We start from the raw sequence: 27,513 nt of genomic DNA on the forward strand, positions 1-27,513 counted from the left end.
TTTTTGTCACTTGAAATGTGGTCATTACTTCGAACAACCGTGTGATTTGTGATCAGGTTTTTTTTAACCCCTTGTACGGACACATTCAAGTTTTTAATTTCGATGGGTTTTCCATGGCGATTTACAATAAAGGAAGGATGGTCAAATGTGCGTCGCTGGGGACCTAACCCAGTAGCGTGATTTTCTCTACAATGTGAAGGTTGTAAATATACGCTTGTTGCCTTTTCCCCCCATTCGCCTTAGCGTTTGTAAAAAGGCTTGGCAGTTTGGGAGTGCCCGTCTGACGATCTATCTCACCGGCGAAGTTATTAATGATGCATTCATGTAGGTCTATGTCTCCCCACAGGAAGTTTTGTTATAACCTCAAATATTTTTTTCCTGTGTCGCTTCACCCCCTTGAGAAGAAGCGGCGAGAAAATGAAATGGATTCCCTACTATGTACAATGTGTCCTCAGGAAGCACTTTTTTTTTTTTTTTTTTTTTTATTTATTCCACTTTTACAATCAGCAGCTTGAGCCTGATGTTGCCAATTGCAGGTGTCTACAAAAATTGGCAGTGTTATTCGCTTATAAATTTGCCACAAAATGGAAGTGCCAAAACGGTTTAAATATGCTTGTAACACAATCATGCTCTATAGGAGATGCTCTCGTACTTTTGCGTGTACTGTGTACAAGTTTTCTGAGCGTCCAGAGTGGGCTTCGCATGGAGTGTATTATCTCTAATTCAAACTTTTTCGAATGATCTTTTGCGAGAATAAAGGAGATGAACAACTGCATGTAATGTTTGCGCAAAGGAGGAAATTAAAAAAAAAACAAAAAAGAAAGAAAAAAAACGAGAGGAACAATCAGAGCCAAATGATGCGACCATTCGTTTGCCCCTGCAGGGGGTGAGTCTTCATGTGTACGCATTCTCCCCTACATCAATTTTGCATTTTGCTGCCGTTTTTTTTTTTTTTTTTTTTTCACTGGCAAAAAGCCCGGATGGCAAGTGCGGCATGCTTTAACAGCGCAGACAATTTTAAATTGCAAGCCCGCGCGCGAAAAGGGGAGTGAAAGGGAAAGGAAAAGCATTGTCTCACGCCTTCTACATTTTGCAAAGCCAATTTTTGCCAATGTTGATATCCATGTTGATTCCCATGTTTATGTCCACGCTTATGCCCATGCTCATATTTTCGTTTTTTTCTTCTTTTGTTAAGTAACGGAATGGACGAACCAGCAGCGCAACTGCATGTGTACATGAATGCAAAAAGGGGAAATAGCAAAACAGCGGAGGCAAGAGTAGGCAAACAATAAAGGGGAAGAGAAACGAGGCCAAGTGCAACGGATGCAAACAACTTCAGTGTCACAACAAATCCCTCGTACATGTAAAAAAAAAAACAAAACCAAAAAAAACACCTGAAAAAAGTCTCTTTTTATGGTCATCCAAGATGGAAACAAAAATAGACAAGGAAGGTAACCAACATAAGCAAAAAAAAAAAAAAAAAAAAAAAAAAAAAAAAAAAAAAAAAAAAAAAAAAAAAAAAAAAAAAAAAAAAAAAAATGCCCATCCAGTGATGATTCTTTTTGTAGAGGAAACATGACAAGGGGGCGAAAGCGCAAAATGGAGAAACAAATATGCAGATGTGCACATCGCTCTGCCACCTCAACAAACAACATACATACATAACAATAATAAGGAGAGTCCATGCGTACTCACGTACTTACATATATCTCTCCCCTTTTGCAGACAGTCCCGAGAAAGACCCACAGGCCCTGCGAAAAAGATATAAATCGGAAAAGGACTTGAGCAGATCGTTCGAAGCGTACGAACGGGGAGAAACGAAATACGACGAAGAGGAGATGCATACTGCTTCCCTACTTCATGGATACTCATTTAACATAAAAAAAAAAAGTCCTGTTCAAAATGAGAAAAACTATTTATGGTTAAAGAAGAAAGACAAGGAGAGGTGGAGATCTGAATCGGAGTACCACAACTACGTTCGCAGACACAATTCAAAACTTACTTGCCTCGTGAAAAAGTACATGAAATATTTTTCTGACCTCAAGAGGACAAGCTACAAAACGAGTTCTTATGGAAATGACCCCGACATTAGCGGCGATTTCGGCAACCGTCTTGGCACAAAGAGAAGTAACCCCAACTTTACTGCTCATATGAAGAAAGGGCTCTCCGAAGAGGGTAATTTCAAGTTACAATGTGAGGAGCCTTTATCAAGCGGAAAAATACTTGGGGGATCATTTCTTCAGAAAGTGGTAGATTTGTTTGCAAGTCCATGTCGCTCTCTCCAGGAAAGGAGATCCCACAATAATAGCAACCATAGCAGCTGCAACGAAGTACCCCCCCTCCTGATCTTCACAGACGCCCTCACTGAAGAGGCATTCATGGAAAAATTTTATGCCTCTCTTCCCTTCAAAATGATTGTATACTCAACTTTAATGATTTTAACCTCGTTGGTTAACTTTTTTATTCTTCACTACGGTGTGTTTAGTTTTGAGCATACTGTGGGGAAAACGGCAATATACCTAAACGTGTGCAAATTACTCTTCGACATTTTTTATTTCTCCTTGTTTGTCATTTATATATTTTTTTTCAGTTCTAATTGCATAAAGACAGCGTCTCTTTATTCATACAATTCGTCTTACGTGTTTGCATCACTTCGAGTTTTATGTAACCTTGTTCTGTTGCACGTTCTTCCTCCATCTGTGACGACGAACGGCGCACAGTCTACACGTGTTATCGATTTGAATCCACCCCAATGTAAGAAGGTGCAGCAGTCAGGTCTGCCCAGCATCCACGCCATAGTAATGTTCATGAGTTGTACATACCTATGTGTACTCTGCTGCTTAAAAAATTACATCATCCTTTACCATTTTTCTCTAAGCTTTAAATTTTCCCTTTTTTGCATTTTGTGTGTATTTACTCTCTGTGTGTACTCCTACGGTTACCTGCATTTTGCTTACAACGATGTGGTCATTTTGTTTTGCTTCTCCCTGTGCGTTCTCGTGCTGTCTTTGTGCTATGAGTATCGATTTGAGAGGAGAGACAGGGGTTCCTTCATGAAGAAGCGCGAAGGTGACAAGAACGCGATTGAAGGGAAAAACGCAGAGGAGGAGAAAAATACAGAAGAGGGGAAAAACACAGAAGAAAGGGATAACACAGAGGAGGGAGAATATATAGAGGAGGCGGAGAACACGGACTACGGAGAAAACGACGAAGCATACCGCAGGAGGACGCCGCGACACTACATGACCAAGTACTTCTCCATTGACAACTCGACGCCTACGTCCCCCATCGAAGACATTTTGAACAACCTGAAATACTTGCTGGACCACATGAAGAAACTGGAGGAAGACGCCAACGAAAAAAAATTATCAGAAATAGGAAAAATGAGGGAAAAAATAAAAATGTGTGAAAATACCTTGAGGACGCAAAATCTAAATGAAGTACAAATATGCAAGTATAGAAAATTTGAGAGAGTTTACAATATGTGGTGTTTGGATAAAATCGAAAATAATTATTGTGAAAAAAATGATGAATGTAAATCGTACTTATCGCAAAGTCTTAATAAGAAATCTTTCAATTCATTTTCAAACATTCACTCTTTATTATCGTCCAAATTTCAAGAACAGCATAATTATTCCTTCGAATGGAAGTCCGACATTGAGTACTTGTACAAGCGCAATGTGTTCATTTCCATTGGGTATAAGTTGCTGTATCCGTTGGGTGTTTTAGAAGCCAGCTTCGACAAGGAGAAGCTGAAGAACTTCCTTCTGAAGATGTACTCTCTGTACAACGATGTGCCGTACCACAACAGCTTGCACGCCGCGCAGGTGAGTCGCTCGTACAGGGGTTGCTAAGCAGTGGTGTCGCCATTATGCGTACATACATGCATGCACACATGCGTGCATGCGCATGATTGTACATGTGCAAACGCGCTTTCAAACACCTGTGTATCCCCCCCCTCCGCAGGTCGCGCACTTCAGCAAAAGCATGCTGTTCCTCCTGGACATCAACCACAAGATACCAGCCATCGACGAATTCTGCTTGCACGTTTCTTCCCTGTGTCACGACGTGGGGCACCCGGGGCTGAACAATTACTTTTTAATCAACTCGGAAAACAACTTAGCGCTAACATACAATGACAACAGTGTGCTCGAAAACTACCACTGCTCCCTTGTGTTCAAAACGTTGAAGGAAAAAAGTTGTAATATTTTCGAAAATTACCCATATAACATTTTTACGACTTGCAAAAAAAATATCATTAGGGCTATTTTGTCCACAGACATGAAAAACCATTTCGAGTACATCTCCAACTTTCGCACATCCAAAGAATTTATCGACTTGGACATTTTAACAAGTGAACAGATATGGCAAATTTTCTCCCTCATTTTGAAGGCAGCAGATATTGGCCATGCAACACTGGATTGGAACAAACATTACGAGTGGACAATGAAAATAAATGAGGAGTTCTACCTACAGGGCTTGCTAGAAAAATCATTAAATATGCCCAACAGCTTTTTGTGTGATATAAATTCTATTGATAAATTAGCCACCTCCCAGATTGGCTTCCTCAAGCATTTGTGCATTCCTCTCTTCAGTGAGTTAAATTCCATCTCGAGAAATGATGAAGTGTACAATCACTGCATTTGCTCTATTGAACATAATATAGAGCAGTGGGAGAAGAGAAAGAATAATGAGAAGAGTCTGGGGCTACACGAGAAGTACAAAGAGGAAAATTTAATTGACAGAATTAAGCTGCTAAAATTTGTGTGAGCGGGGGCTCGCCGCCGTGACGCAGCCCTCAACGCAGCTGCTTTGCTATTTCTCCACTTTGTTACCCCACCGCTTTGTTATTTTACTTTATTTTTTTTTTTGTTTTTTGAAACGAATCAGCCGACTTCCTACATTACACTTCTTCCCCTGGACAAATTGTTTTCCATGTTGGGGGGGTTGGTCCCTTTTTAAAATTTATCCCCTCCGCTTCACTTGTAAGCAACCGCCATCTGTGTAGAAAAAGTCTCCGTCTGTGTGAACGTGCAGCGGGATATACTTTCCCCAATGCGCCTATCCCATTGTTCACAGAATAAACGTGTATATATCCCGCGAGTGGGACATAAAAAAATGGTCTACCACTCGGAATGAGCACCACTTTGGTTTATTCGCACACGTTAGAAGTGGTGGCAATTGTTGTTGTGGGGGAAAAACCAAGCTAGTAGGTCCTCTTCAACGCTGCTGTTGCGATTTTTTGTGCTTTTTTTTTTTATTTGTATTTTTTTACTCCTCCATATTTATCGCAAAGGAAAAATTTGCCCACATTAAATGGCCATTCGAAATGAAAATATTAGCAGCTAAAATACCCCCCCCCCTTTTGTTAAAAAAAAAAAAATTGCTCCATTTTAAGCATAAAGGGGCAAGCACTACGAACAGCTGTATTTGTGACTGTGTGTGGGGAGCGAAACGCATAGGTAGAATTAATCAGCTGGTAACCAAACACACATATTCACCACAAAGACAAGAATGCATTGGTTTGCTTCCCTTTTCATATGCGCTCACTTTTCCACCTATTTGTGCAGACATGTCCACTTAAAGGCAAGCACTTTTATCCCTGTTCACAATTGGGGATTGTGGAAAAAGGGCAAAAAGATAAATGTAAAAAAAAACTTATGTATAGATAAAAGTTGCAACAGAAAAACACTGCGCGTGTATGTTGGGAAGGAAATAATTATTGGCACCCGTGACTCGCCATTAGCAATAAAACAATCGGAAAAAGTCCAAACAAAACTTGAAGCATATTTTAAAAAAATTAACAAAAATGTGAAAGTCATTTTGAGGCCTATTAAAACAATGGGGGATAATATATTGGATAAAAAGGTTAATCTGTTTGGAGGGAAAGGAATTTTCACCAAGGAGTTGGATGAACAGTTAATACAAAAGAATGTCCACATTTGTGTGCATTCTTTGAAGGATGTTCCGATGGAATTGCCAGAACAAGTACAGCTGTCCTGCTTCCTAAAGAGGGATACAATAAATGACGCCTTCTTATCAGTAAGGTATGCCACCCTGGAAGATATGAACAATCTGAAGATGGCAAATACAGTGGAAGAGGAATGTTATGAGGTCCAGGGGACAAGCCAAAAAATGAATAACCAAGATGTGAACAGAGACAACTACGGAAGTGATCAGTACGGGAAGTTTTTACCAACCATTGGGACGTCCTCCTTGAGAAGGTCCAGCCAAATTAAATACACATATAAAAACGTAGCAGTAAAAAATGTGCGGGGAAACATTAACACAAGAATTGCTAAACTGTGTAATGGGCAGTATGATGCGATAATCATTGCAAAATGTGGACTGGAAAGATTAGCAACCAAAAAGGCGATCAGAAATATAATTGGGAGCAAAAATAAAGTGCCCCACCAAAAGTTCCTAATTAATTACAACAACATGGAGATCAATTTGAGCCTTTTACACATCCAGCAAATAAACAGGAGAACCATCTATCCCGCTTTGTGCCAGGGAATTATTGCTGTGTCATCTCACAAAAATGATGCGTTCATTTCTGATATACTGAAAAATATAAACGATGAGAAGGCGCAACTTATGGCCAAGGTAGAGAGGTCTTTTTTGTATCAAATCGAAGGGAACTGCATGATGCCCATCGGGGGGTACGCAAAAATTGTAAATGGGGAAATTGTCTTCAATGCGGTGATTAATGATATCCATGGGAATGAGAAATATCACGTTCGCGAATGTGGGACGGTGGAGAACTGCAATCAAATTGCAACAACGGCTGCCACAAAAATGAAGGAAAAAATCGGGACGCACAGATTTAACAAGATCAGGGAAGAGGCAGCCCAATACTATGCGTAACATTTCATGTGGACATAAAATGTCTCTCAACTGAACGGTTTCTTTCCATTTGAGGGATCCCCCTTGGGGGCAGCAGCACAAGGCCTGCTAAGACATATGGCCATTTAATTTGCAATTGTAATTATGCACGAGCGCATCTATCCATTTGCGTTTGCCATCCGATACGTTGCACGGGATGCAAGTGGGAATATAAACGAGAAAACTCCTTCTTGTTTGCCTAAAGTGACTCCCCAAAGTAGCTATCCAAATTGGGGGCACTGGTTCGCGCACGCTTAAATGATGTGCGCCCCTTACACTTTGAAAATTTTGGTACAACTTTTTTTTTCTTTCTTTTTTTTGGCCCCAAAATGCTTTGTTAAGACCGCCTTTTGCATGTTTGCAGCAGCAACATTTATTAGAAGAAATGTGCGCCGTGCGCCCGGCATTGGTAACAGTTTGGCTAAACCGTTATTGGGACGTATGTAAAAAAATACCTGTGAGCAAGTGTAATATCCATAAGGGGCAAAAAGGCCATTCTGTTTTATGACAAAATATTTTTGCCTTATGGAAGAACGCCACATGGGAGACCCCGGCCCACGGCCCATGTGGTGCACGCACCGAATGATCCGAATTGCCGGCCGAGGAAACATGTTCCACATTGGTAGGTGAATAAAAATGTGAACATAGAGCTCTATTTCGAGAGGGCCCCACAAAACATAGGTAATAATTAACTTCCTTATTCCTGTACCTTTTTTTTTCCCCGCTACAAACGTGTCATTTATTTTGAAGTGTGGGAAAAAACTGGGCCACTTCGTAGTATTTGGCTGTTGCATATAAATATGGAAAGGGAGAAAAAAAAAGAAAAAAGGCATAACTTCAAGAAACGCGTCGCCCCTTTTGTAAACATAAGGGGGACATATATATTTCCTGTTGCGGGCTGCGTTAATTTTCCCCCCTTTTTTGTGCCATTTTCATTTCAAAACATGAGTTAAGCTAACTACTTTACGCGCCAATCTCGAAGTAAACTCCACTCGTACGACAGAATCCTCTTGTGAGGACCATTTTTTTTGTCTATGTGGGAATGAGCACAATGGAGAATGACAAGGGGGACGGCCAGGTCAAGGTTAATTTGTCTACATGATCATGTGCATCAATGCGAATTGGAAAAAATGATTATATGTGGAAAGAGAGTAAAATAGCATATCAGCATGTTCATAATTTTTACCTTATGTATATGCCCCTTCCTTTTTTTTTGCACACGTTTATAATCAGATTGACATGAAGGAGCATCAGTGGAGAATTTTCGAATACAACATGAGCAAATGGATGATTGAAAATAAGTACATTTTGGATCAGGAAGAAAAGAAGAAGTTTTACAAGTGTGCAAATTATAGCATAGGAACTGGAATTATAAATGCGTCTTTAGTGTACTTTTTTTGCAAAAGGAACCAAAAATTTTTTAGCCCCATGTCCAGATTTTTTTTAACCTTTTCCTTGGGCGTATACACCTCCATGCTGGTGAACAAAATTTTCAGAAGGAAGGCCTATATGGAGGTGAGTTGCTCAGCATTGCTCTATTTACACATGTGGACATGTGCGTCGATTAACTGTGCAATGATTTTATTGTGCATCTCTTTGATGGCACTCTACATTTTCTCCCTTCATCCCATAAAAGATCCTGACGGAGAAGACCACCATGACCGATAAAGCGAGAGAAGTAATGAATGACATTTTGAATGTGAAGGATGAAGTTGGAAAAGTTCCCTCCTCCACGGGAAGTGTCAATAGGTTGGATAGTACGAGCACGTCCAATGTGTATTCCAAGGGCCTGTATGATGACGGACAGGCACAGATACAAGAGGATCTCTCGACCAAGGGCAATGTAAGTTCTCTCACGGCATAAGTGGCGCCATGAGCATCAACACGCGTATTTGTGTGCACGATTTTTTACATACACAAATTGCGAAAACGCCTTTTTCCCCCCCTTCAGGCAAATATCCCCTTTGTTCAAGATCTGTAAGTCGAAAAAGGAAAAAAAAAAAAAACGCGCTCGTACGCATGCATGTTTGTACTCATGTGCGTCCGAAGAAATGTCACAACAGCTGCGTTAACACTATGCTTTCACCACCCTCGTAGAAATAACACAATTCTGAATGAGCAGATGAGTGACGACTTTGAAAGGTACAATTCGCAATGGACACGAGCCTCCCGTGTTTTGCATTCGCATTTACGCCTCCTCCCTCCCCCAGGCGTGTGTGTTCAATTCACACATCATGGGACCCTTAAAAAATGTTCTTTGTAGATGCAAAGATTTGTCAGTTTGCACGGATGAAAATTTAAAACGCATGATAAAAATATTAGAAAAAAATTCTTGAAAGCATGTCCGTTGCTCCCACATGTACGTGAATGTATGTATGTACGTATGCGTGTGTACGTGTACACATGTGCCTGTATATAGCTGCGTGCCTAACGTTGCTATAACGCAGCACGGGCATACCCCTGAGCGCAGCTTCGAAGATTTCTCATCTCGTTATACACACTAGGCACAAAAACATATTCATCGCGCCTTTTTATTTTTCCTAGGCAAAATCCCTACATTTGGAAGGAGCCCAGCGATGGTGCGAACAAAAAAAAAAAAAAAAAAAAAAAAAGTCACGTGTAGGGACAAACGTGGCAGTACAGGGACATCACTTAAAACGCGAGCGAGCCATATATAAAATTTATGCAACCCCCACCACCCACAGGCAAATATGTCACCTGGGACGACATACGACGAATGAACAAGTGAAAATCATGGACAGGCCAAATCACACATTGAAACGACATCAAAACATGTGCTTAAATTTGTCAATAAATGTATTGTAGTGAAAATTTCTGCTGTCATTGTTAAATTTGCACACATATTGAAAATAATTCGCGTCCGAATAAAAGGACAGGATGTAATTGTAAAATTTAATGGCTTGATTTTTTGTAATTACATTATTCACAATGTTTAATTTTGTTAAAATAATTTCCCTATTTTTCAGTTCGTCAAAAAAATGCAACGTTACATATGGCGTTGAATTCTCCCTCAATTTATTGTACTCCTCCAGAGCTGTTATGAATAGCAACTTGTGGTCAATAAATTGCGAATAAAAATTTATGTAGCCATTTTGGTTCCTTTGTGGAATAATGAAATGGGAATTATTTTTGCAATTGTTTTTAATCTGTTCATACTTGCCTATGCTTATATGAGCTGCCACGACGTATTTGTCATTTTGGTACTTTTCCTTCCATATGTGTATGATTTTTTGCTTATCTTCCCTTTCCAATAGAGGCAATTTTACAATATTTTTTAACGCCCTCGAGCTGGGGAGCGAAAAATAAAATCGTTTCCTACCTGTACACATCAGCATGTTATGTAGTTTTTTTTCGTCCTTCCCCTCTGTGCGCGGTTGGTGACTGCAGCGGGAACAGGTTGCTCATTCACAATGGAGCAGCTCCTGAAACCTTCAAACTCTCATTTTTCCACGCCGTGTGATCAAAACGAATCGTAATGCAAGAGCAAAATGTTGGATTTTCCCAAACGAGTCATAACATCCTCCATTCACAACAGCGGGGGTTATATTACACTTTTACGTTTGCTCTGCATAAACGGAGTTTTTTTTTTTGTTCTTTGCTACATGTGATTGTGGCTTCATACGGTATGAATAATTAAAACAGTTTACATGTTGAATTTACATGTATGCTCTACCCCACAGGGGTTATAAAAATTGCGTACCAATAAATAACTCGTGCGGTGGACCAACGGCCATCGTACAGGAGTGCATACATAATATAACGAGCGATGTGCCACTGGCAGATGCCACTTTTCAACGGTTACAAAATATTTTATACAAATATAATGCACAAAAATATAAAGAGCCGCAAAATGGGAGGAATTTTTTCCTGTGATCGGGGACAAATGCACGTAGGAAACTAGCGAGGGTGAAAAATTTGAAAAGCTTTAGCGAAGGCGCTCCACGGAAAAAAAAAAAAAATTGCACACATAAAGAATAGGTACTATGAGCGTTAACTACTACGCTCAACGGTAGCGTACCATTTTTGTAAACGTTTGGAATTAAAAAACAAGTGCTACTTAATTTGTGAGGTCCACATGGTGCGTATAGGGATAAGGGGAAGGAAGGGAGGATATGACAGAAATGCCACACGTGTACATGTGGCGGGTAAGGAAAAAGAGGTATTTATAAAAGCGAGCAGCTTATTTATGTGGAGGTGCGATCTACACAAACAGTTGGGCGCTTGGGGGAGGGGAGAAATACGCACAGCTACACATCAGAAGGAGCTTGGACTGAGTATCTGACGCAAAATGTCGCAGGGCTTCTCGAGTACCTTGGCGCGCAAATCAAACTGCACCATCGAGCCATCATTAAGCACACCGATGTAGTCAACGAAATTGAGCAGGTCCAATCGGTGCGTAAAAATAATGGACGTTTTCCCTTTCATATATTTAAGTAGTGCTTCGTTAATTATGTTCTCTGATAATTTGTCCAGCGAAGATGTGGGTTCATCCAAAATAAGAATTTTATTCTTCTTAAACAAATTCTGAGCAACGTAAACTCTTTGCTTTTGTCCTCCCGACAAGGAAGATCCATCCACCCCGACATTCACATCATCGTAATGAGCATACTTACTTAAAAAGTCATGAATATGAAAATTTTTATACGTATCTTTCAACATATCTGGAGTAATTTTTTTCAAATTCTCCTGCACATTTTGTATTTCTCTCGTAATAAAAGTGTGTATTTCGTCCAAGTCGTCGATTGCAAGTTGATGTGATTGGAAGGTATTTTCAGACGCCGTGTTGTTCAGCACTTCTGATTTGGCACCTCTGCACCAATTCATCTTGTTTTGTTTTTCTGTGCTATACCTTTGGGAATTTTTTTCCTCTTCTATGAGGACCAGTTGTTCCTTTAGCATCTGTTCATATGCCTTGAGGGGGTACAGCAAATTGCCCTGGATAGACATATTGAAGAGAAAAGGTTTTTGCGTGATTACTCCTTGGATGTACCTTAACGCAGAGGAGTTGATTTTTTCAATTTTGAAATTTCCTATGAGGATATTTCCCGAGTTGGGGGTATTTTTTTTGGAGAGCAGATTTAGTATGGTTGTTTTTCCGCTGCCACTTTTGCCTACAATGGCAACTGATTTGTTGTGCGGCAGGAAAAAGGAGACATTTTTCAGGGCGTAATTGTTCTCCTTCACGCGTTCGTTATCCACGCGCTCTGTGCGGTTCATACGGGTCGTGCTACTCGTACTGTGTGTGCCACTACTTCCGCTGCTCCCTGCACTGCTGATGCGCGAAACTGGGTCCTCCGCGGTGGAGGACTTGTCGTGTGGAATGATTTCCTCATGTTGGCCGTATGAAAAAGAAACATTGTCAAACTTGATCGAGTAATCCTCATTTTTGAGGAAAAGAATTGTGTCCTTAGACCAGTGCTCGTTGAATTCACTCTTGGGCAGATTAATAATTTGAAGTACCTTTGCACACGAGCCAATGCATTTCTGCAAATCGCCAATGGATTGCATAACCCCCTGTATGCCACTACCACAAAATAAGGAGTACATTATAAGGGAAAATAAATCTCCAGCATTTATATATTTATTGGCTATTAAATAATTTCCATAATAAATCAAATGAAGCAAAAAAAGGGAAATGATACTAACGAAGAGGAAGTGGTTTCCAGCTTTGACCAATGAATATTTCGTGCCTGATTTGTACACTTCATTTAAATAATTGGTAAATTCTTTTTTTTCGAAAGATTCTCCATTGAGCAATCTCACGTTACCAATGTTGTGTATTTTTTCTGATGCAAAATCGATGCAGTTACTTAACCTCTCTTGTTTTACAATGCTGATCTTTTTTACAATTTTGCCATAAGCGGTACCGATTATTAGAGAAGCAGAGACCGGGAATAAAAAGGACTGAAATAATTTACTTGGAGATATATGCAAAGCACAGATTCCTCCAACAATGGCCGCAATCAAATTTCGAATTCCAAAGGACATAGTGATTAGTACCCTTGAAGAAACTTCAATGTCGTTGGATAACCTATTTATTAACTCTCCTGTTTTCTGTTTTTCAAAAAAAGACAATTTTTGATTCAGTATATTTTCGAACAAGTCTTTTCTTAACCGCCTCGTAATTTTTTCGATGGATGTTTCAATAAAATATATGCGAAAAAAACTGAAGGTAGAAATGCCTATAATTAAAAACACCGTTTTGTACACCTCGTTCATTACATACTTTAAGGATTCTTCCTTCCCTCCGTACATATTAATTATTTTGCTTATACACATGGGGAAGAACATTTGTCCCAGGGATGAGATTAGCAAGCAGAGGAATGCCACTGCTAGATACTTCCTTTCCTTTTTCAAAATTTTGTAAATGTCTTTTATGGACACACCTCCGTCTGCATTTGTGTTTAGCTTTTTTTCAAATGACTCTCTCAAACTTTTGCTTATGTTGAAAAAGGTTTCTTGTGCTTGGTTTATCTCCTTTTCTGTGTCGTCCTTCCCTTGATCATTCTTGCCATATGCTTCATTATCGCCTTCCAAAGTAGTTTTTCGTCCATTCCGTCTCTCACTTGAGAATAGGCGTATTCTCCACCGGCTACACTTCCTCGACAAGCGAGCTATCCACTCTAGACTGCTCATTTGGAGTCCCTCGGTTGCGTCGCTCCTGTGCTTTTTATGCATGTGATGGGTGCTTGCGCGGTATGGGATTTTGTGTAGGAAGAGGAAGTCGTTTGTGTTCGTGAGGTTGGTCAAGTTTGGCGGATTCAGAGCGTTTCCCACCTTCGGAGTGCTTCTCAATTTTCTCACGCTGCTTACGCTGTTCACACTGTTTATACTGTTTATACTTTTTACGCTTCTCTTTATTCCCCAGTTTTCCACGTGCGCCACGCCTCGGCCTTTGCCGACGCCAAAAATTCTCACATGACCGCAGAGGGGGTCGCGGCAATTAACCATCAGCTGGTAGTTTACGATGCACTGCTTCCACAACATTGTCTACCTGAATGAGGGAAGCAACAAAAAATTGAACAGAAAATAGAACAGAAAATCGAAGTGAAAATCGAACCGAAAATCGACGCGGTGTCGTGTGTACCACCCACCTGCGCTTTACCAATGAGGCACGTCGCAACTTGGGGTGTTCGCCTCAACGGACATGTGGCTGGGCCAAACCACACAAAATTAGGGCAGCTCCATATTCATCACCATTCGTCAGACCCACTCTGCACGAACAGTTACATACATAATATGCACATAAAAAATAAAACTCCTTTTTATAATTTTTCTTCTATGTGGGTTATGACGAGAGGAAGGGCACTCCAGCGTGTATTAAGCTGGTTTGAATTTGTTGGGCACAAAAAGTGGTAACCATGCAAACGTAGGCTAGGAAGCAAACGTGTAAGTAGGCGTATTTTTTGCCTACGAATATATTCACATAATATACATAAAACACATAAGTAAAAAAAAAAAAAAACAAAATTTCGCCTGATGTGTTCCCACACGCCGGGTTAGCATACCTGGTCCTTAAAAAAAAAAAAAAAAACTACGAAACGGATGTTTTTTTTTTTAAAGAGGAAAAAATTTACCATGTACAGGAAGTAATACACAGTTCTGAATTTTTTTTTTTTTGTTTTTTTTTTTTCGCTGCCATTGTTGCCACACGCCACTTCACACTTTTAAGCAATTGCTTTTATTTTCACCTTTTCAAGGGATACATTTGGAAGGGTTGCTTTTTTTCTTTTTTTTTTTTTTTTTCGTCACACCCTGCCCACCTCCAAGATCCTTTTTCCGTTCTTGCTACCTTTTGAAAAAGTGTGTTTGACGTGCCCACCCATGGCGGAACAAAATTCAGAATATTCATGCTCTGTGCTAAGCGTACGCGTGTATATGCGCGTATGCAACGTTGTGGAGTGAACGTAATGGTTTCCCCCTTCCGTTTCTCCCCCCATCCCAAGGGAATGGCACGCAGAATATGTTCTGCGTTACACAACACCTGAACTGTTCTGAGAGTAAATTCAGTGCATACGTGGGGTTAGAAGTGTACGCGTGCTACCATCTGTATGCTCTCTCCTTTGCTTCTTCTCATTTTCTGTCCTTATGCTCTCCCTCATGTGCATCCCTACTCATGCGGCCCTCATTGGTGCCTAACATGAAAGAGACATGCCAACAAACGCTCTAGCGGAAAAGGGGCTTCCACATTTCTACGGAATAAAGCACGAAAGAAGGAAGCTCCAATGATGACCAGTGATAGACCGTCTTCCCCCCAAAGGACAAAACCCGTTCGGATGTAACTCCCCCCCAAATTAACATGTCCCCTTCCCTATGCTACGGACAAGGAGAAAGTGAAAAAAAGAACAAAACAAACCTATGTGACTGAATGTCAGTCATTGTAGATACACACAAAGGGTAAACACACATCCGTTTAACTATACGTTTGGAGGAGGGGAAAAAAGTATACCCATTAAGCGTGCGACGTTTATGCCCCACAGTAAGTCACATTGTGCCACTACCAGGGGAATGATATTTGTGCTCCTCAAATGTATCGGTCTTACGAATGAGATGAAATTGTAACGCAAAATAGAACACTGAGTCCTTAAACTAGCACGATAACGTGTTCACCATTTAGCATAAGTTACCACTTCATTTTGTCCAATCCACCACCCTGCCCTTCCATTTTAGGAAAACCACGACGTTGAAAGAATTGCGTCCTCTTTTTAAAAAAAAATATATTTTTTTTTTTTTTACGCATATATTGAAAAATAATGACTAGAAAGAATGGGTATAAATTGCTTGTAGAGTTTTTTTTTTTTTACACTTTATTGCTCAGCCCTGGTACGGAGTCCTACGTTCGAAGTAGCAGCGGCGGCAGGGACATAATCAGTTGGAGTCATTTTAGCGGCGTCTTCACGGAGGGGAGGATACAGAGGAGGTGTCTTCCGTGGTCGGCAAGGAGTAGCACAGCGTCGCGTCCACAGTTGCCTCCGTCACAGTTACCTCCGTCGCAGTTTCCTCCATCACATTTGGAGCAGGCGACACAAACTGCGTCACCACCCGTGGAGCCAACCCAACGCGTCAAGCTAAAAAAAAAAGAAAAAAAAATACTAAAAAAGTACAAAGATTTTCTGGACATTTTGCCCAAGAGAGACAGCGAATATGCAATAAACGAAGCGATCGAAAAAATAAAAACATTGGCTGTTCATAATTTTGTTGAAAGTATAGACATATATTTGTCCTTTAATCAGAAGAGGTCCAAGATGAACAAAAATGACAACTTAAAGACGTTCATTACATTTCCACATAACTTGAAAAAAAAAAGGGCAAAAAAAGTATACGTGGTGACGAATAGGGAACTTCAGAAAAGGGCCACCGCCTCAGGTAAAGTCGTCTCACGCCCAGCGCGCACATACCCTGCTCAGTGAAGCTTTGTTTTTTTGTTATGTTTCGCGATGTGTCCACGTATTGGTGCGTATCATAAGGAGGACGCCCCCGCCCAAAAAAAAAAAAAATGCTTATATGGCCACTGCCATTGCATATTTCCACCCTCTCTCCATGTGAACAACGCAGGTGCTGACGTCGTTGGGGAAGACGATCTGATCAACAAAATTAAAGAAAGAGAAATCAGGCTGAAGAAAAAAAATAACAATTTTTTGCTCTGCACAAATGACGTGATACACAAACTGGCGCGTGTAGGAAAGGAGGTAGGAAGTAAAGGACTGATGCCAAATGAAAAGTCTGGAACATTGGTGAGTGAATTTTTGCTCGAAAAGCATGTGAAGCTTTTTAAGTTTGGGAATTCATACATTTTTAAGCTCAACAAATTAAACACGCTAAATTTAAATGTGGGTGATGTGTACATGGCAAATGATGAAATACGAGAAAACATTTGCCACCTGTTCGAGCATTTGGATAACCTGGAGTTTTTTCACTTCAACTCCAAAAATTTGAAGTCCATTTTTTTGAGCAGCACCATGGGCTTCCCCTTCAAAATTAAGAAGAACTTTTTGTAGGGGGCGCACGCACATGTAAAAAGGGAATATGTAAGGAAATGTGTTTGTATGTACATGTGTACACGCCACGCCAACACTTCTTTTAATTGGCCCCATAACGCGTGTGTTCCTAAGGGAACGGGGCTGCTTCGCCCCCCGGACGCGCCTACCATTGCAGCTACCATTACGCCGTCTTCTTTTCCCCGAGCGGTGGAATACCACTCCTTATGTGAGTGTCCTATAGAGGGTCATTTTTGTAACCACCACTGCGCCTACTTTGCAACTTTTTTTTTGTACGAACGAAAAATAACTCCACCATTTTACCCATTCGGAAAACCTTCCAACATAGTTGCTTCTCATATTGGCTGACGTTCCATGTGGGCTATTCCCCTCCACACATATATGGTGGCACATTTCTACAAGCACCCGTCTGTAGGACCTCCACGGGAATAACATTCATCATCGCTTCAAACGAATGAGCCTAGCAGCCACACAGTTGGGCCATTCACCCCGAGTAGTGCAGTGTTTCTCACTGTACATGTGGACATTCATCAGCTGAGAACAACCTCCGCTCGCACTCCTCCCATGCACTTGTCACCAATTTGGAATTAAAATAAGGACCTTGTCTGCACACGCCTGTACGTTCATCCCTGAGCATTGAGTATAATTCATGTTGACTCTTCATCCCTCCGACAACCTCCAAACAGGGGTTACCGTTTACAAAAGGGAGAAGTCTCACAATTTTATGAAATAATAATCTCTGTTATCCTGTTGGAAGGGGTTTTAATTTTGCACGCAACGCGCATGCGTATTGGTATGCCCATGGGTGAGCGGCACGCGAAGAGGCACACAATCAGACGTACAAGTTTGCGCGAAGGCATGAATACGTAAAAACTACAAAGGTATTAAAAATTCATCAAATTAAACAACAAAAAAAAAAAAAACGGGAAATAAATGAGTAATTCAAAACAAAAAAAGAAAAAAAAAAAAAAAGAAAAAACGGCGAGAGGGGCAGGGGATGCGTATGGCAGCATGGTGGAAAGACGTACACCTGCTTCGCTGCCGTTCACGCACGAGATAAAAAAAAAAGGATTTATGCTACTTTTCACTTTTAACGAACTGGCCGTGGGGGGTAGGTCTCTACCCAATGCTGCTTACCAGAATACTGTCCCACTTCCAACGAAACACATCCATCGCGCAGGCAGTGGGCACTTGAGAGCGCAGGAAAAGGTCCACATTGCAAAATCCGTTCTAGCTGAACATAGACAGGTGAAATAACTTGAAATAAATGAAGTAGATAAATATAACCAACGTTATGACCACCAGGCACCAAGACAGGCGTTGCTGCTTCACACTATGATACGTCTTCTTTAATTCCTTGGCACCGTTAAAAGCATTTATATTGGCATCATAAATATTGTTATTTAAAATTTCGATATTTTCCTTCTGCGTAAAAACCAGGTGTGCAAAATCTTTAAACACTTCTTGTGCCTGCGCAACTTGGCATTGAATTTTTTTAATTCCTTCGAACCTCTGTGTGGTTATTTCGTCCTCTATTAAGCGATCATTTTCGTTAAACTGGTCCAACTCATAATCATACATACTAGCGGATTCGATAAAATCGTCATTGTCGACAAAATTATCATTGTCTGCATAATCTTCATCTACATGGAGAATAAAATTATCTTTGGTAAAATGATTTGTCCCCAAAGTGTTCATATGACCATTTTTAATTTTTTCTCCCTTGCCATTTTTTATATGATTATAATTCATTTCGCCATTTTCTATATTGGGCAATTCGTTGGCAGCTTTTTTTACATTCACAGATATGCTCTCCAATTTATTTACTTCATTTTTAAAATGAATATTTAATTTTTCGAAAATATATTTTTTTTTTTGTTTTTCAAATGGATTTTCAGCAAACTTTATTTCCCAATCACGGAATAAATTTTCGGTTTCGATAACCTTCACATATATTTGTTGAATTTCTTCATGCAAGGCTTCTATAATTCTTTTGGATATTAAATTATTTTTTAAGTTTTCTAAATTTTCCTCTGCATAAATCATATTCTTTTTGATCAACAGGATGTTGTCTTTTATTTTTTTTTCATTGTCGTCTGCCTTTGTTTCTTCTACGAGTGGGTTATTTTCGCTATTGTAATTTTTGTACGACATTTTGACCTCTCCTCCTGCGTTTCAGCGGGTTTATTTTTATCCCCTATTTTTCGTGCGCTCCTCCCTTTAACCGCTAGCCTGTCCTGCCCTCACACAACGCTGTCGCAGGTAATCCCCCTTTTGCAAGGAAGAGTAGCCAATCAGACACAAACGTCTTGATGCGCGTCTGTGTTTTATATGTTTAACAACAAAGCAATTTTTCCCCAATGCGCACATATATTCGCGTGTGCATTTTAACTTCTGTTCCAAAGGCATCATAATTTACATGATTTTTAGTCATGAGGAAGGGAGGGAAACGACCAAGGGGCTTTGTGCTACACGTGTAATTATTCACTTCCTTACTTTCACATACGTGTGTTTGTACGTATGTGCACAGCGCATGTGTGGATTGGACACTCTCGATCACTTGGCCAACGTGCTGACTTGGAACATGGCAACTGGCTGCGTCATTTTTTCCCTTCGCAAGGTTGTGCCAACTGCTGGGCCGAAGAGTTCAAGAGGTGCATGCACAAGTGGAATGGCCCAATGGGTGGAAATTTTACACAATAAGGAAAAAATGGCCAAACAGGAGAAAAAATTCCAAAACAGAGGGAAAAAATTCCAAACACGGAAAAATTAACACAAGTTGAACAAAACGAAGGCGCGGCGTACGCAATGCAGTATTTTTATATCCTCATTACAAGATAGCGTGTTATGCAATTTTGTGAAACGAACTGACGTTAAGTTATGCAGTAATGTGAAATGGGAAAAAAAGGAAACATACGAAAATTCCCTTGTACTCACAAAATAATTACATTTCTACATTCTGTTCACCTTGTTTCTGTTGAACGGAAAAAACAGTACGCCGTGAAATTTAATTTTTTTTTTTTTTTTTTTTTTTTTTTTTTTGCCCAAGGGGAGGGAATATAAAATATACGAGAAAAAAAAAAAGAGGGGTGGACCAAACGAAAACACGTACCCACAGGGATAGCCAAAATAAAATGCACAAAGCATTAGCAAAAAAAAGGAACACAACAAGAATCAACAGTTGGAGCAAGCAGAAGAACTGTGAAAGGTGCCCCTCAAATCAATATCAACATGGAAAGCGATTTGAAAACGCTTTAAGCGTATCACATATTGGAAAAATTGGAAGGGGATGAGCTATAAATGGAGGGAATGGTACAAAGGCTAGCGCAGTGTCCGTATATACATCGCGCAAGTTATGGGAGTGTGCACATGTATGTATAAATTGGTGAAGATTCTTTCTTTAACACAACACATTTTTTTTTTTGCGACGTACCCAGATTTTGCGTTGTGTTGCTTAAAGGGCTGCTAAATGAATTCCTTACGCACGATGAGTCAGATTTCTGTTTTTTGCCATTTGTCCATTTTGCGAGCTTGAAAAAAAATGTAGGTTTTTATGTAGGCATAAGTCGAAACAACTCTGTTAGTGTGCGTCCACCGAGTAATGAAATGTAACATAATGCAACTTATTTGCGACCACTGGTTAACCTTTGCACGGGTTAACTGCTACAGGTGGAAGAAAAAATTTTGCGGTGCTGCATGGCGCTTGGGGGAAAAACCGAATATGTGGCAAGGTCACAGTTATTCCTTCAAACGACAGCATAATCGCACTACTACAGTTGTAGTTTCAGTTGGGTCATTGGTGTGTGTCCTTAAGAGCCTGATGGGGGAATGACAACAACATTACATCTCCCCATACGTCGAATGTGTTCCCCCAGTTGTGTCTTCTTACCTTTGTTAACTTTGGTGTAGCAAAAAACAAAATTATCTTCACACGGAATTTCAAACCATTTGTTCATGTAAAAGGGAAGGCAAAATAGAAAGTCACTAATGTCACCCCATCTACATTTCGAAATACACCATTTTGTAAATGAGAATATTACAGTTGTCACCCACGTGCGGATGCAATTGTGATCGCATTGCACACACAAGAATAGGCGCATCAACCGTTCATGTGAAAAAGCACAAATGAGGGGGAAAAAAAAATAAAAAACTTCGTATTGTATATCTCCACAGCTGTTCACATCAAAAACGCGAAATAGGAAATTACCGGAGAGGGCAAATTTACGCTGTATCAACGTTGACCTGTTTTAAGAGTTCCATTTCGTCATGGCGTCTATGTAGAATTGTAAAAGCATGGCGATGTGTATGGCACGACTGCGCGATGACATTAAAACGCTTAAGGTTCGGAACCAAAGGGACGACCCATATTGCCTATAGACAAGATGGTACATGTGTGTATGAATACATATAAATTCTTCCCATGTGCTCTGTCCTACTTCCTAAGGCGTTTTATTTTTGTCGAATTGCAGTTTACACTTTGGAGACAATCACAATGGTGAGAGAAGTGACCCAATTCGTGCGCTACAACACATTCCCTGTGCTTCGTATCGCCAATATGTCTACGCAAAATAAAAATATTTTTCACACCTGCGTTTATCAGTTGAAGGATTTTAAATTGCCTTAAAGAAAATTCTCTTATAAATAATTAAGGATAAACAAAAACAAAATTGTATCCCCCTTTTAAACAAAAAAAAAAAAGTAAGCAATGTGTGGAAAGAAAGGCAGGAAGAAGTATTCACAATGGGGCAAACAACGAAGGGGAAACGGTGGGACATTTTTTTAATTGCATTCATGTAATTTTTTTATTCAAAAAAAAAAAAAGTAAAAAAAAAAAAAAAAAAATGCACCTAAAATAAGAGCTAAATAAAATTTTCTTCAAAATAATTTAATTGCGCTGAAAAAATTCTTCATAACATCAGCCATCATTTGTTTGCTTCTCGTCTAGATAAGCACACATACACATACAGCAACAGAGCGACAAAAAAAAAAGAAAAAAAAAGTAAATTTGAAAAATAAAAATTGGCCAAAAGGCAAAGCAACCAAATTTCAAAACAACAGTATGAACAAATAAACAAAATTAAGAAATGGAACAAAAATAATCGGCTTAAAATGAAGCCTATGTGTGTATGGGACAAACATCCACATCAAGGCAGGGCCAACCGTCGGAAATATTTTTCATTTATGTGACTAGGTATTTACGTTGTGGGGAGTCGTAAAGAATTGTGTTCGCACGAATGGGGAAGAAAGTGGGTGACGCATATACGTGTATGCACACCGAAGGTCCTTATCGAGATGAGGGCGCTATAGAGTGATCTGATGGGTGCGCGAACATCTGTATGGGCACTTGCAAACGGTTCGTTTAGTAAAAACAGTTTCTGTAATGTAGGTTTCGTGGACGTACGTACTTCCACGTATGGGTGTGTATATGTATGGATGTATCTCTACCCCCTTCTCTGTGACCGCTCCCTCCTGGGCTTAGTTGAGGCTGCTCAAATTGACAGACTTGGACACGCCAAAAAAGTCTCCGCTCTTCTGCTCGTTCATCCATCCGTGGGACATCATGGGGTAGACAAATTCGTTCAAGTTAGCATTCGCATTCCAAATGTTCTGTTCATTATTTCCTTCTTTTTTATAAGTAGAAAAGTCCATATTTAATCGCACACATGCATTCTCATCCGTCACCTCTCCATTCCTCACACCAACACTGTTCTCACTGTTCACCTCATCAAACCATCTGTTGTTATTGCCCTCTATATTATTGTTATATAGAAAAGTGAGATTGTGTATATCCGGAACGCACGTGTTATAATTCGGTGCTGATGATAAGGAGTCACTCAACTGGGTGTTTTTTTTAAAAGGATAATTATTTTCACTACACCAATTCATGTGGTTCACATTTTTTATGCCCGAGTTTGTATTTTTCGTTTCGCTATATTGTAACTCCTTCGATATGAAGCATTTTATTTTTTTGAGGAACTCTGACTTGTCATTGCTGAATGGGAAATTTCTGTCTACGTTCACACCGCTGTCGTTTAGTTCAGCGCCTTCTCGCAAATTCAGCTTCGCATTTTTTTCCTTCCCTATGGTGATGCTACTCGCTGGTTTTTTCTGTATCTGGTGTGGCGTTGTCACGTTCGGTGCTGTCACGTTTGGAGTGGTCTCCTTTGCGCTGTTCAAATTTTTGCCATGACTTGAGCGGAGGAAGATCTCGCTCCTTCCATAGCCTCTTTGGCCGAAGCGGTCGCTCGACGCGAATGCGTTGGTTGCAAATGGATTAGCACCATAACCGCTAGAGATATACCCGCTGGAAGCATAACCATTCGCCGCGTCATCACCTCCAAGTCCCCTCATATAGTTGACGCCGCTGAACCCTCGGTCCTTCTCGCTAATCCCAACGAAGCTAGCCATGTGGTCATTCCTGAACAGAACATTACCATCTTTCCACGTGTCTATCTCCTCAGTTTTGTCAAACCCGTCTTGGCTGATATGCTGCATTTGTGGCATCCTCTGCTGCTGGTATGTGCCTACCTCCTGACTTTTGTATTCATTATGGTGAAAAACAAACGGGTTGAAAATGTTGGAAGCAGCACGTTGGTCTAAATCGAGCATCTGGTTCGTGAAGCCCATCTTATTAGTGCTGTTGTTCACGTTATGCATGCCGTTATTGTGGATGCTTCCTCCGATGGAGACGCCATACGAACTGGCTGATTGATGCGCACCTCCAAACTTCTCCTCATAGCAGTGCCTTTTCTTCCTTCCTTGCGAGAGATAATTTATTATGCCTTCCTCAAACTGTTGATTTGGCACCTCTTCATTTACTTCTGCGTTTGTCATATATTTTCCATTATGTACCACGTTACTCAAGTTAACATTGTGATTGTATACACTTCTCTCCGCTTCGAATGGCTTCGCGTTGTTCATCACGTTTGCGTACTGCCTGTTAGATAGCTCTGCATTGTTATTAACAGAAAAGGCATCTCTGATTTCATGGGGACTGTTCACATCTTTCACGATGGAAAATGATCCTACATTTTGCGAAATGAGAATATCATCTATGGTTTTTATTATGCTGTTAAGATTGTCGTCTGGTTTGATCCCGTCTTCAAAATTGGACATGGCATGCTTCGTGTTTCTGTGTTCATTTATGCATAGATAATTTTCTGTGCCGTCTTCTGGAAGGACGTATTTGGTCAGGTCGTCATCACCGTTGAGGTTGCGATTGATGGCTGCAGCTGCTACTGCGACAGTGGAGGGGTAGCCAAAATGGGTGTCGTTGCTGCTGAGGCTGGAGAAGCGTTGGGTGAAGAGCCCCTGAGTGGTGAAACGATGAGTGGGGAAGCGTTCACCTGCATATGGTTTCTCTGCGCCCCGTTCGTCTATACACCCTGTATCCATGCGTCCCTCGTTGGCGCCGCGCTGCTTCGTGTCGCCTTGCTTCGAGCCGCCCGGACAGTCCCTCTCCACCAGGGTGCCACTCTGGTCCTTCTTAATGGATTCCTTCAGGAGGTTATTTTCGTTCAAGAGGTACTTGATAACCTTCGTGTACTTGTCATTATTCTCCATAAAGGTAGACAAGGCTAGATTCTCAATTTTGCTGAGGACGTCTTTAATAGAATTTCCGTTGCTGCTATCTGGCAGGTGGAAATCACCATCCGTCGTATCCTTATCGAAGGTGTCATTTGTGTCTCTTGTGGTTATTTCATTGTCCAATTGGGGTGTACTCTTTTTGTTTTTAATTTTCATTTTTTCATTTTTTATTACATTTCTTCTGCAGATAAATGCATCCCCATCCTTATCGTATGAGGAAGACACGTTTGTATTTTCCGAGGACCCATTAACAGAATAATCACACGTATCAAATGAGTACGTAGAAGCAGTTCCTTGTTTCAGATCAGTGGTATTGCTTTTCATTTTATTTTTATTTTTCTTGGTACATTTTGAACCCTGCAACATGTCCACCTGTTCATTCGTTTTTATGTCTTCCGTTCCGTGTGCAAATCTGCATTTATTTCCATTGAAACATTTTCCCTTACCCCAAAAACTACAGATAGTTGATTTGTACGTCGCCAAGTGCACACTAGGTTTGAGTGTATCAATGTCGTGGGCGAATTTACAATTTGCGTCTCTACAAGGAATTTTTTTTTTCACATAATCACACAGCTTCGTATTCCTTAAGTCAGGCATCGGCTTCAATTCGTCAATGCTATGGGCGTAATGACAATTGGACTCATTTAGACAATAGTTTTTATTTTTTTGGAAGGGGCACATTTTCGTTTTAAAAAATTGCTTCTTTATCAGCGACAGCGTTTCTGACTGCACCTGGGATGCCTGCTTGTGATTTTTTTCATTCATCGTTTAGGACAGGGGGCGGGGGGAAGGAGCAAAATGGAGGAACAAAAAAAAAAAAAGGGGAAAAAATAGCACTACTGCAACGGGAACACAAATGTGGGATAAGTGTAGGGAGGAGCTAAAAGCGTGGCCAGAGTAAAAGAAAAAAAATATTTCAAATAATTTACGAATATTCTGGTGCAGTTGCACAAAATGGAAGGAGCAGTGGAGCAGTTCACCACTTGTGAAGCAAAGCGAACGAGATGAAGAATGTGGAGAATCTACAAGCTGTCTATCCTGGCGACGTGGTTGGGCTGTGCACTGCAGTCACCCGTGGGTGGGGGAGCGAAAGGTTCGCGCGCGTACGTTCACATGTGTATATGTGCACATTCATACAAATACACCTACATGGAAGAGTGGAGGTGTAGAACTGCTCTCTATGCTCGCCCATCACATCATACTAGCGGGATTAGCGCAGAGACATGTGTGCGTATATATATATATATATGCCGACTTGTTGAGCTTCCCCGATGCGCATGTGCAAAAAGATACCAATGGCAGAGGGAGTGGTGCATGCGATTTGTAGGAGCAACGAGGTGAAGCGCAGGTTACTTATCTGTCGGCCCTCTTTTGATAAAACATAATTAATCTACTTGTGCGAAAAGCTCGTGAGAAAAATAATTTAATGAAAAAAAAAAGCTGCTCCTCTTTTTTTTTTTTTTTTTTTTTAATTTACAAATAATGCATTATGATACGAAAAAATGAACCACAAAGGGAAAGTGAAATAAAGGACAATAATAAAAAAAAAAAAAAAATTTAAAACAAATTGGAACAAAACAAATAATTTAGATGACAAAAGAGAGTCAATAAAATTTGCCGTATGTGTGAAACTTAACTAACTGGTTGGCAATCATTTTGGAGGGGACAAAGAAGTAAAAAGAAAACTAATTTTCACAGAAAAAAAAAAAAGAAAACAAACCACATTACGCGAACGCAGTGGTTGCCTATGCAAGTGCGCACTTTGGAGGGTAGCAAATGGGTATGTTGCACATGTGTGTGTATGTATTTGTACCTCAAGTTACCCGTGAACAAATGTATGTACGTACTCGTGAGGGTAACTCTTCTTCTTGAGGAAGAAAGAACGCAAATATAACTAGGAAAAAAAAAAAAAAAAAACGCATCGAGGTCACCAAGGCACAGTTGCATAAAAATATACAGCTAAGTATAACCAAATGAGAAACATGATAAGGATGCAAACGGGTATAGATTTACAAAACGGGTCAGTGAAGGACCATATAATGAGTCATTCATCCTACAAGTCCATGTGTGGATGTACATACTGATGTCGTTGTTTTTTTTTTTTTTTGTTTTTTTTTTTTAACAATAGACAAACATTTTATCTAAGCAGTTCTTACATGATTGCTTAAAAAATTATGTGCACAATGTTTACTCGTCTTATTCGACATGTGAATGCATCATTTGCCAAATACATACATGTGCATACACTTAGAGATTCACGTGCACACAAAAACTGTGTCATTTGCCCCTGCGTGGCACATTCAAATTGTGAACAAGAAAAAAAAAATTTTAACTGCCCTAGTAAATGTGGTAACTTACACGTTGATAAAAAAAAATGAAAAATAAAAATGTGTGCTCTGTATGATGCGGAAGAAAAGATGATCACACGTATATGTACATATGCTAGAAAAATTGATTTAGAAAAAAAAAACATTGCAGTGAAAGAGTCTTACAGAATGGATAAAACAAAATTGACGTAAAAAAAAAAAAAAAAATGAATAAGGATGAGAACAGGCGCAGTTGCAATGATGGGGAAATGGTTTTATGTGCTTGACTGATTAAACTTCGTTGCCTATTTGTGTACATAACGATTAATACAAACAACTCATACGAATGGCAACCCCTGTTTGAGTGGTTCTTTCCTTTTCCTTTCACGGGATGCACATTTGAATAGCACGTTGGCGTAGTGTTCACTGGTGGGTCATTCCTACAAGGGGAGGAATTCTTCCGGTTCCACCGTTGATAAGCTCCACGCACGTACCAGAAAGGGTTTTTTTTTTTTTTTTTTTTTTTTTTTCTTACATAATTACCAACTGATTTGTCTTTTTTCTTCTTTTCCTTCTTCGGAGGAACCTCCACTTTTATGGTCACCCATTTTGTACGAAACAGAAACAGCCATCACACAAGGGATTGTCTTCTGGCAGAATATTCCCACGTGGTGGATCTTGCCAAGAAAAAAAAAAAAAAAAAAAAAAAAAAAAAA

General features: G+C 40.1%; 8 protein-coding genes across 8 annotated transcripts; 4 read left to right on the forward strand and 4 right to left on the reverse strand.

Moving 5' to 3' along the window:
* Window positions 1–1,426: 1,426 nt before the first annotated feature.
* AK88_03729 (uncharacterized protein) lies at window positions 1,427–4,770 on the forward strand (the record flags this gene model as incomplete). The annotated part of the gene is made up of 3 exons (XM_012481339.1): window positions 1,427–1,451; window positions 1,726–3,827; window positions 3,967–4,770. The coding sequence occupies 3 exons, from the start codon at window positions 1,427–1,429 to the stop codon at window positions 4,768–4,770; spliced, it is 2,931 nt and encodes a 976-aa protein (XP_012336762.1).
* Window positions 4,771–5,841: 1,071 nt separating this feature from the next.
* On the forward strand, window positions 5,842–6,867 carry AK88_03730 (uncharacterized protein; the record flags this gene model as incomplete). Its single annotated transcript, XM_012481340.1, has 1 exon — window positions 5,842–6,867. The coding sequence occupies one exon, from the start codon at window positions 5,842–5,844 to the stop codon at window positions 6,865–6,867; it is 1,026 nt and encodes a 341-aa protein (XP_012336763.1).
* A 1,069-nt stretch (window positions 6,868–7,936) lies between these two features.
* AK88_03731 (uncharacterized protein) lies at window positions 7,937–9,221 on the forward strand (the record flags this gene model as incomplete). Its single annotated transcript, XM_012481341.1, has 6 exons — window positions 7,937–7,969; window positions 8,119–8,400; window positions 8,522–8,728; window positions 8,837–8,862; window positions 8,983–9,027; window positions 9,149–9,221. The coding sequence occupies 6 exons, from the start codon at window positions 7,937–7,939 to the stop codon at window positions 9,219–9,221; spliced, it is 666 nt and encodes a 221-aa protein (XP_012336764.1).
* A 450-nt stretch (window positions 9,222–9,671) lies between these two features.
* On the reverse strand, window positions 9,672–10,241 carry AK88_03732 (uncharacterized protein; the record flags this gene model as incomplete). The annotated part of the gene is made up of 1 exon (XM_012481342.1): window positions 9,672–10,241. The coding sequence occupies one exon, from the start codon at window positions 10,239–10,241 to the stop codon at window positions 9,672–9,674; it is 570 nt and encodes a 189-aa protein (XP_012336765.1).
* A 919-nt stretch (window positions 10,242–11,160) lies between these two features.
* Window positions 11,161–13,893, reverse strand: AK88_03733 (uncharacterized protein; the record flags this gene model as incomplete). Its single annotated transcript, XM_012481343.1, has 1 exon — window positions 11,161–13,893. One exon carries the CDS (start codon window positions 13,891–13,893, stop codon window positions 11,161–11,163), a length of 2,733 nt encoding a protein of 910 aa, XP_012336766.1.
* A 1,766-nt stretch (window positions 13,894–15,659) lies between these two features.
* Window positions 15,660–16,904, forward strand: AK88_03734 (uncharacterized protein; the record flags this gene model as incomplete). Its single annotated transcript, XM_012481344.1, has 2 exons — window positions 15,660–16,272; window positions 16,462–16,904. 2 exons carry the CDS (start codon window positions 15,660–15,662, stop codon window positions 16,902–16,904), a joined length of 1,056 nt encoding a protein of 351 aa, XP_012336767.1.
* A 1,230-nt stretch (window positions 16,905–18,134) lies between these two features.
* AK88_03735 (uncharacterized protein) lies at window positions 18,135–19,058 on the reverse strand (the record flags this gene model as incomplete). The annotated part of the gene is made up of 1 exon (XM_012481345.1): window positions 18,135–19,058. The coding sequence occupies one exon, from the start codon at window positions 19,056–19,058 to the stop codon at window positions 18,135–18,137; it is 924 nt and encodes a 307-aa protein (XP_012336768.1).
* Window positions 19,059–22,379: 3,321 nt separating this feature from the next.
* AK88_03736 (uncharacterized protein) lies at window positions 22,380–25,256 on the reverse strand (the record flags this gene model as incomplete). The annotated part of the gene is made up of 1 exon (XM_012481346.1): window positions 22,380–25,256. The coding sequence occupies one exon, from the start codon at window positions 25,254–25,256 to the stop codon at window positions 22,380–22,382; it is 2,877 nt and encodes a 958-aa protein (XP_012336769.1).
* Between the last annotated feature and the right edge of the window lie 2,257 nt (window positions 25,257–27,513).

This window comes from Plasmodium fragile (assembly GCF_000956335.1).
Source record: "Plasmodium fragile strain nilgiri unplaced genomic scaffold supercont1.45, whole genome shotgun sequence".
NCBI lineage: Eukaryota > Apicomplexa > Aconoidasida > Haemosporida > Plasmodiidae > Plasmodium > Plasmodium fragile.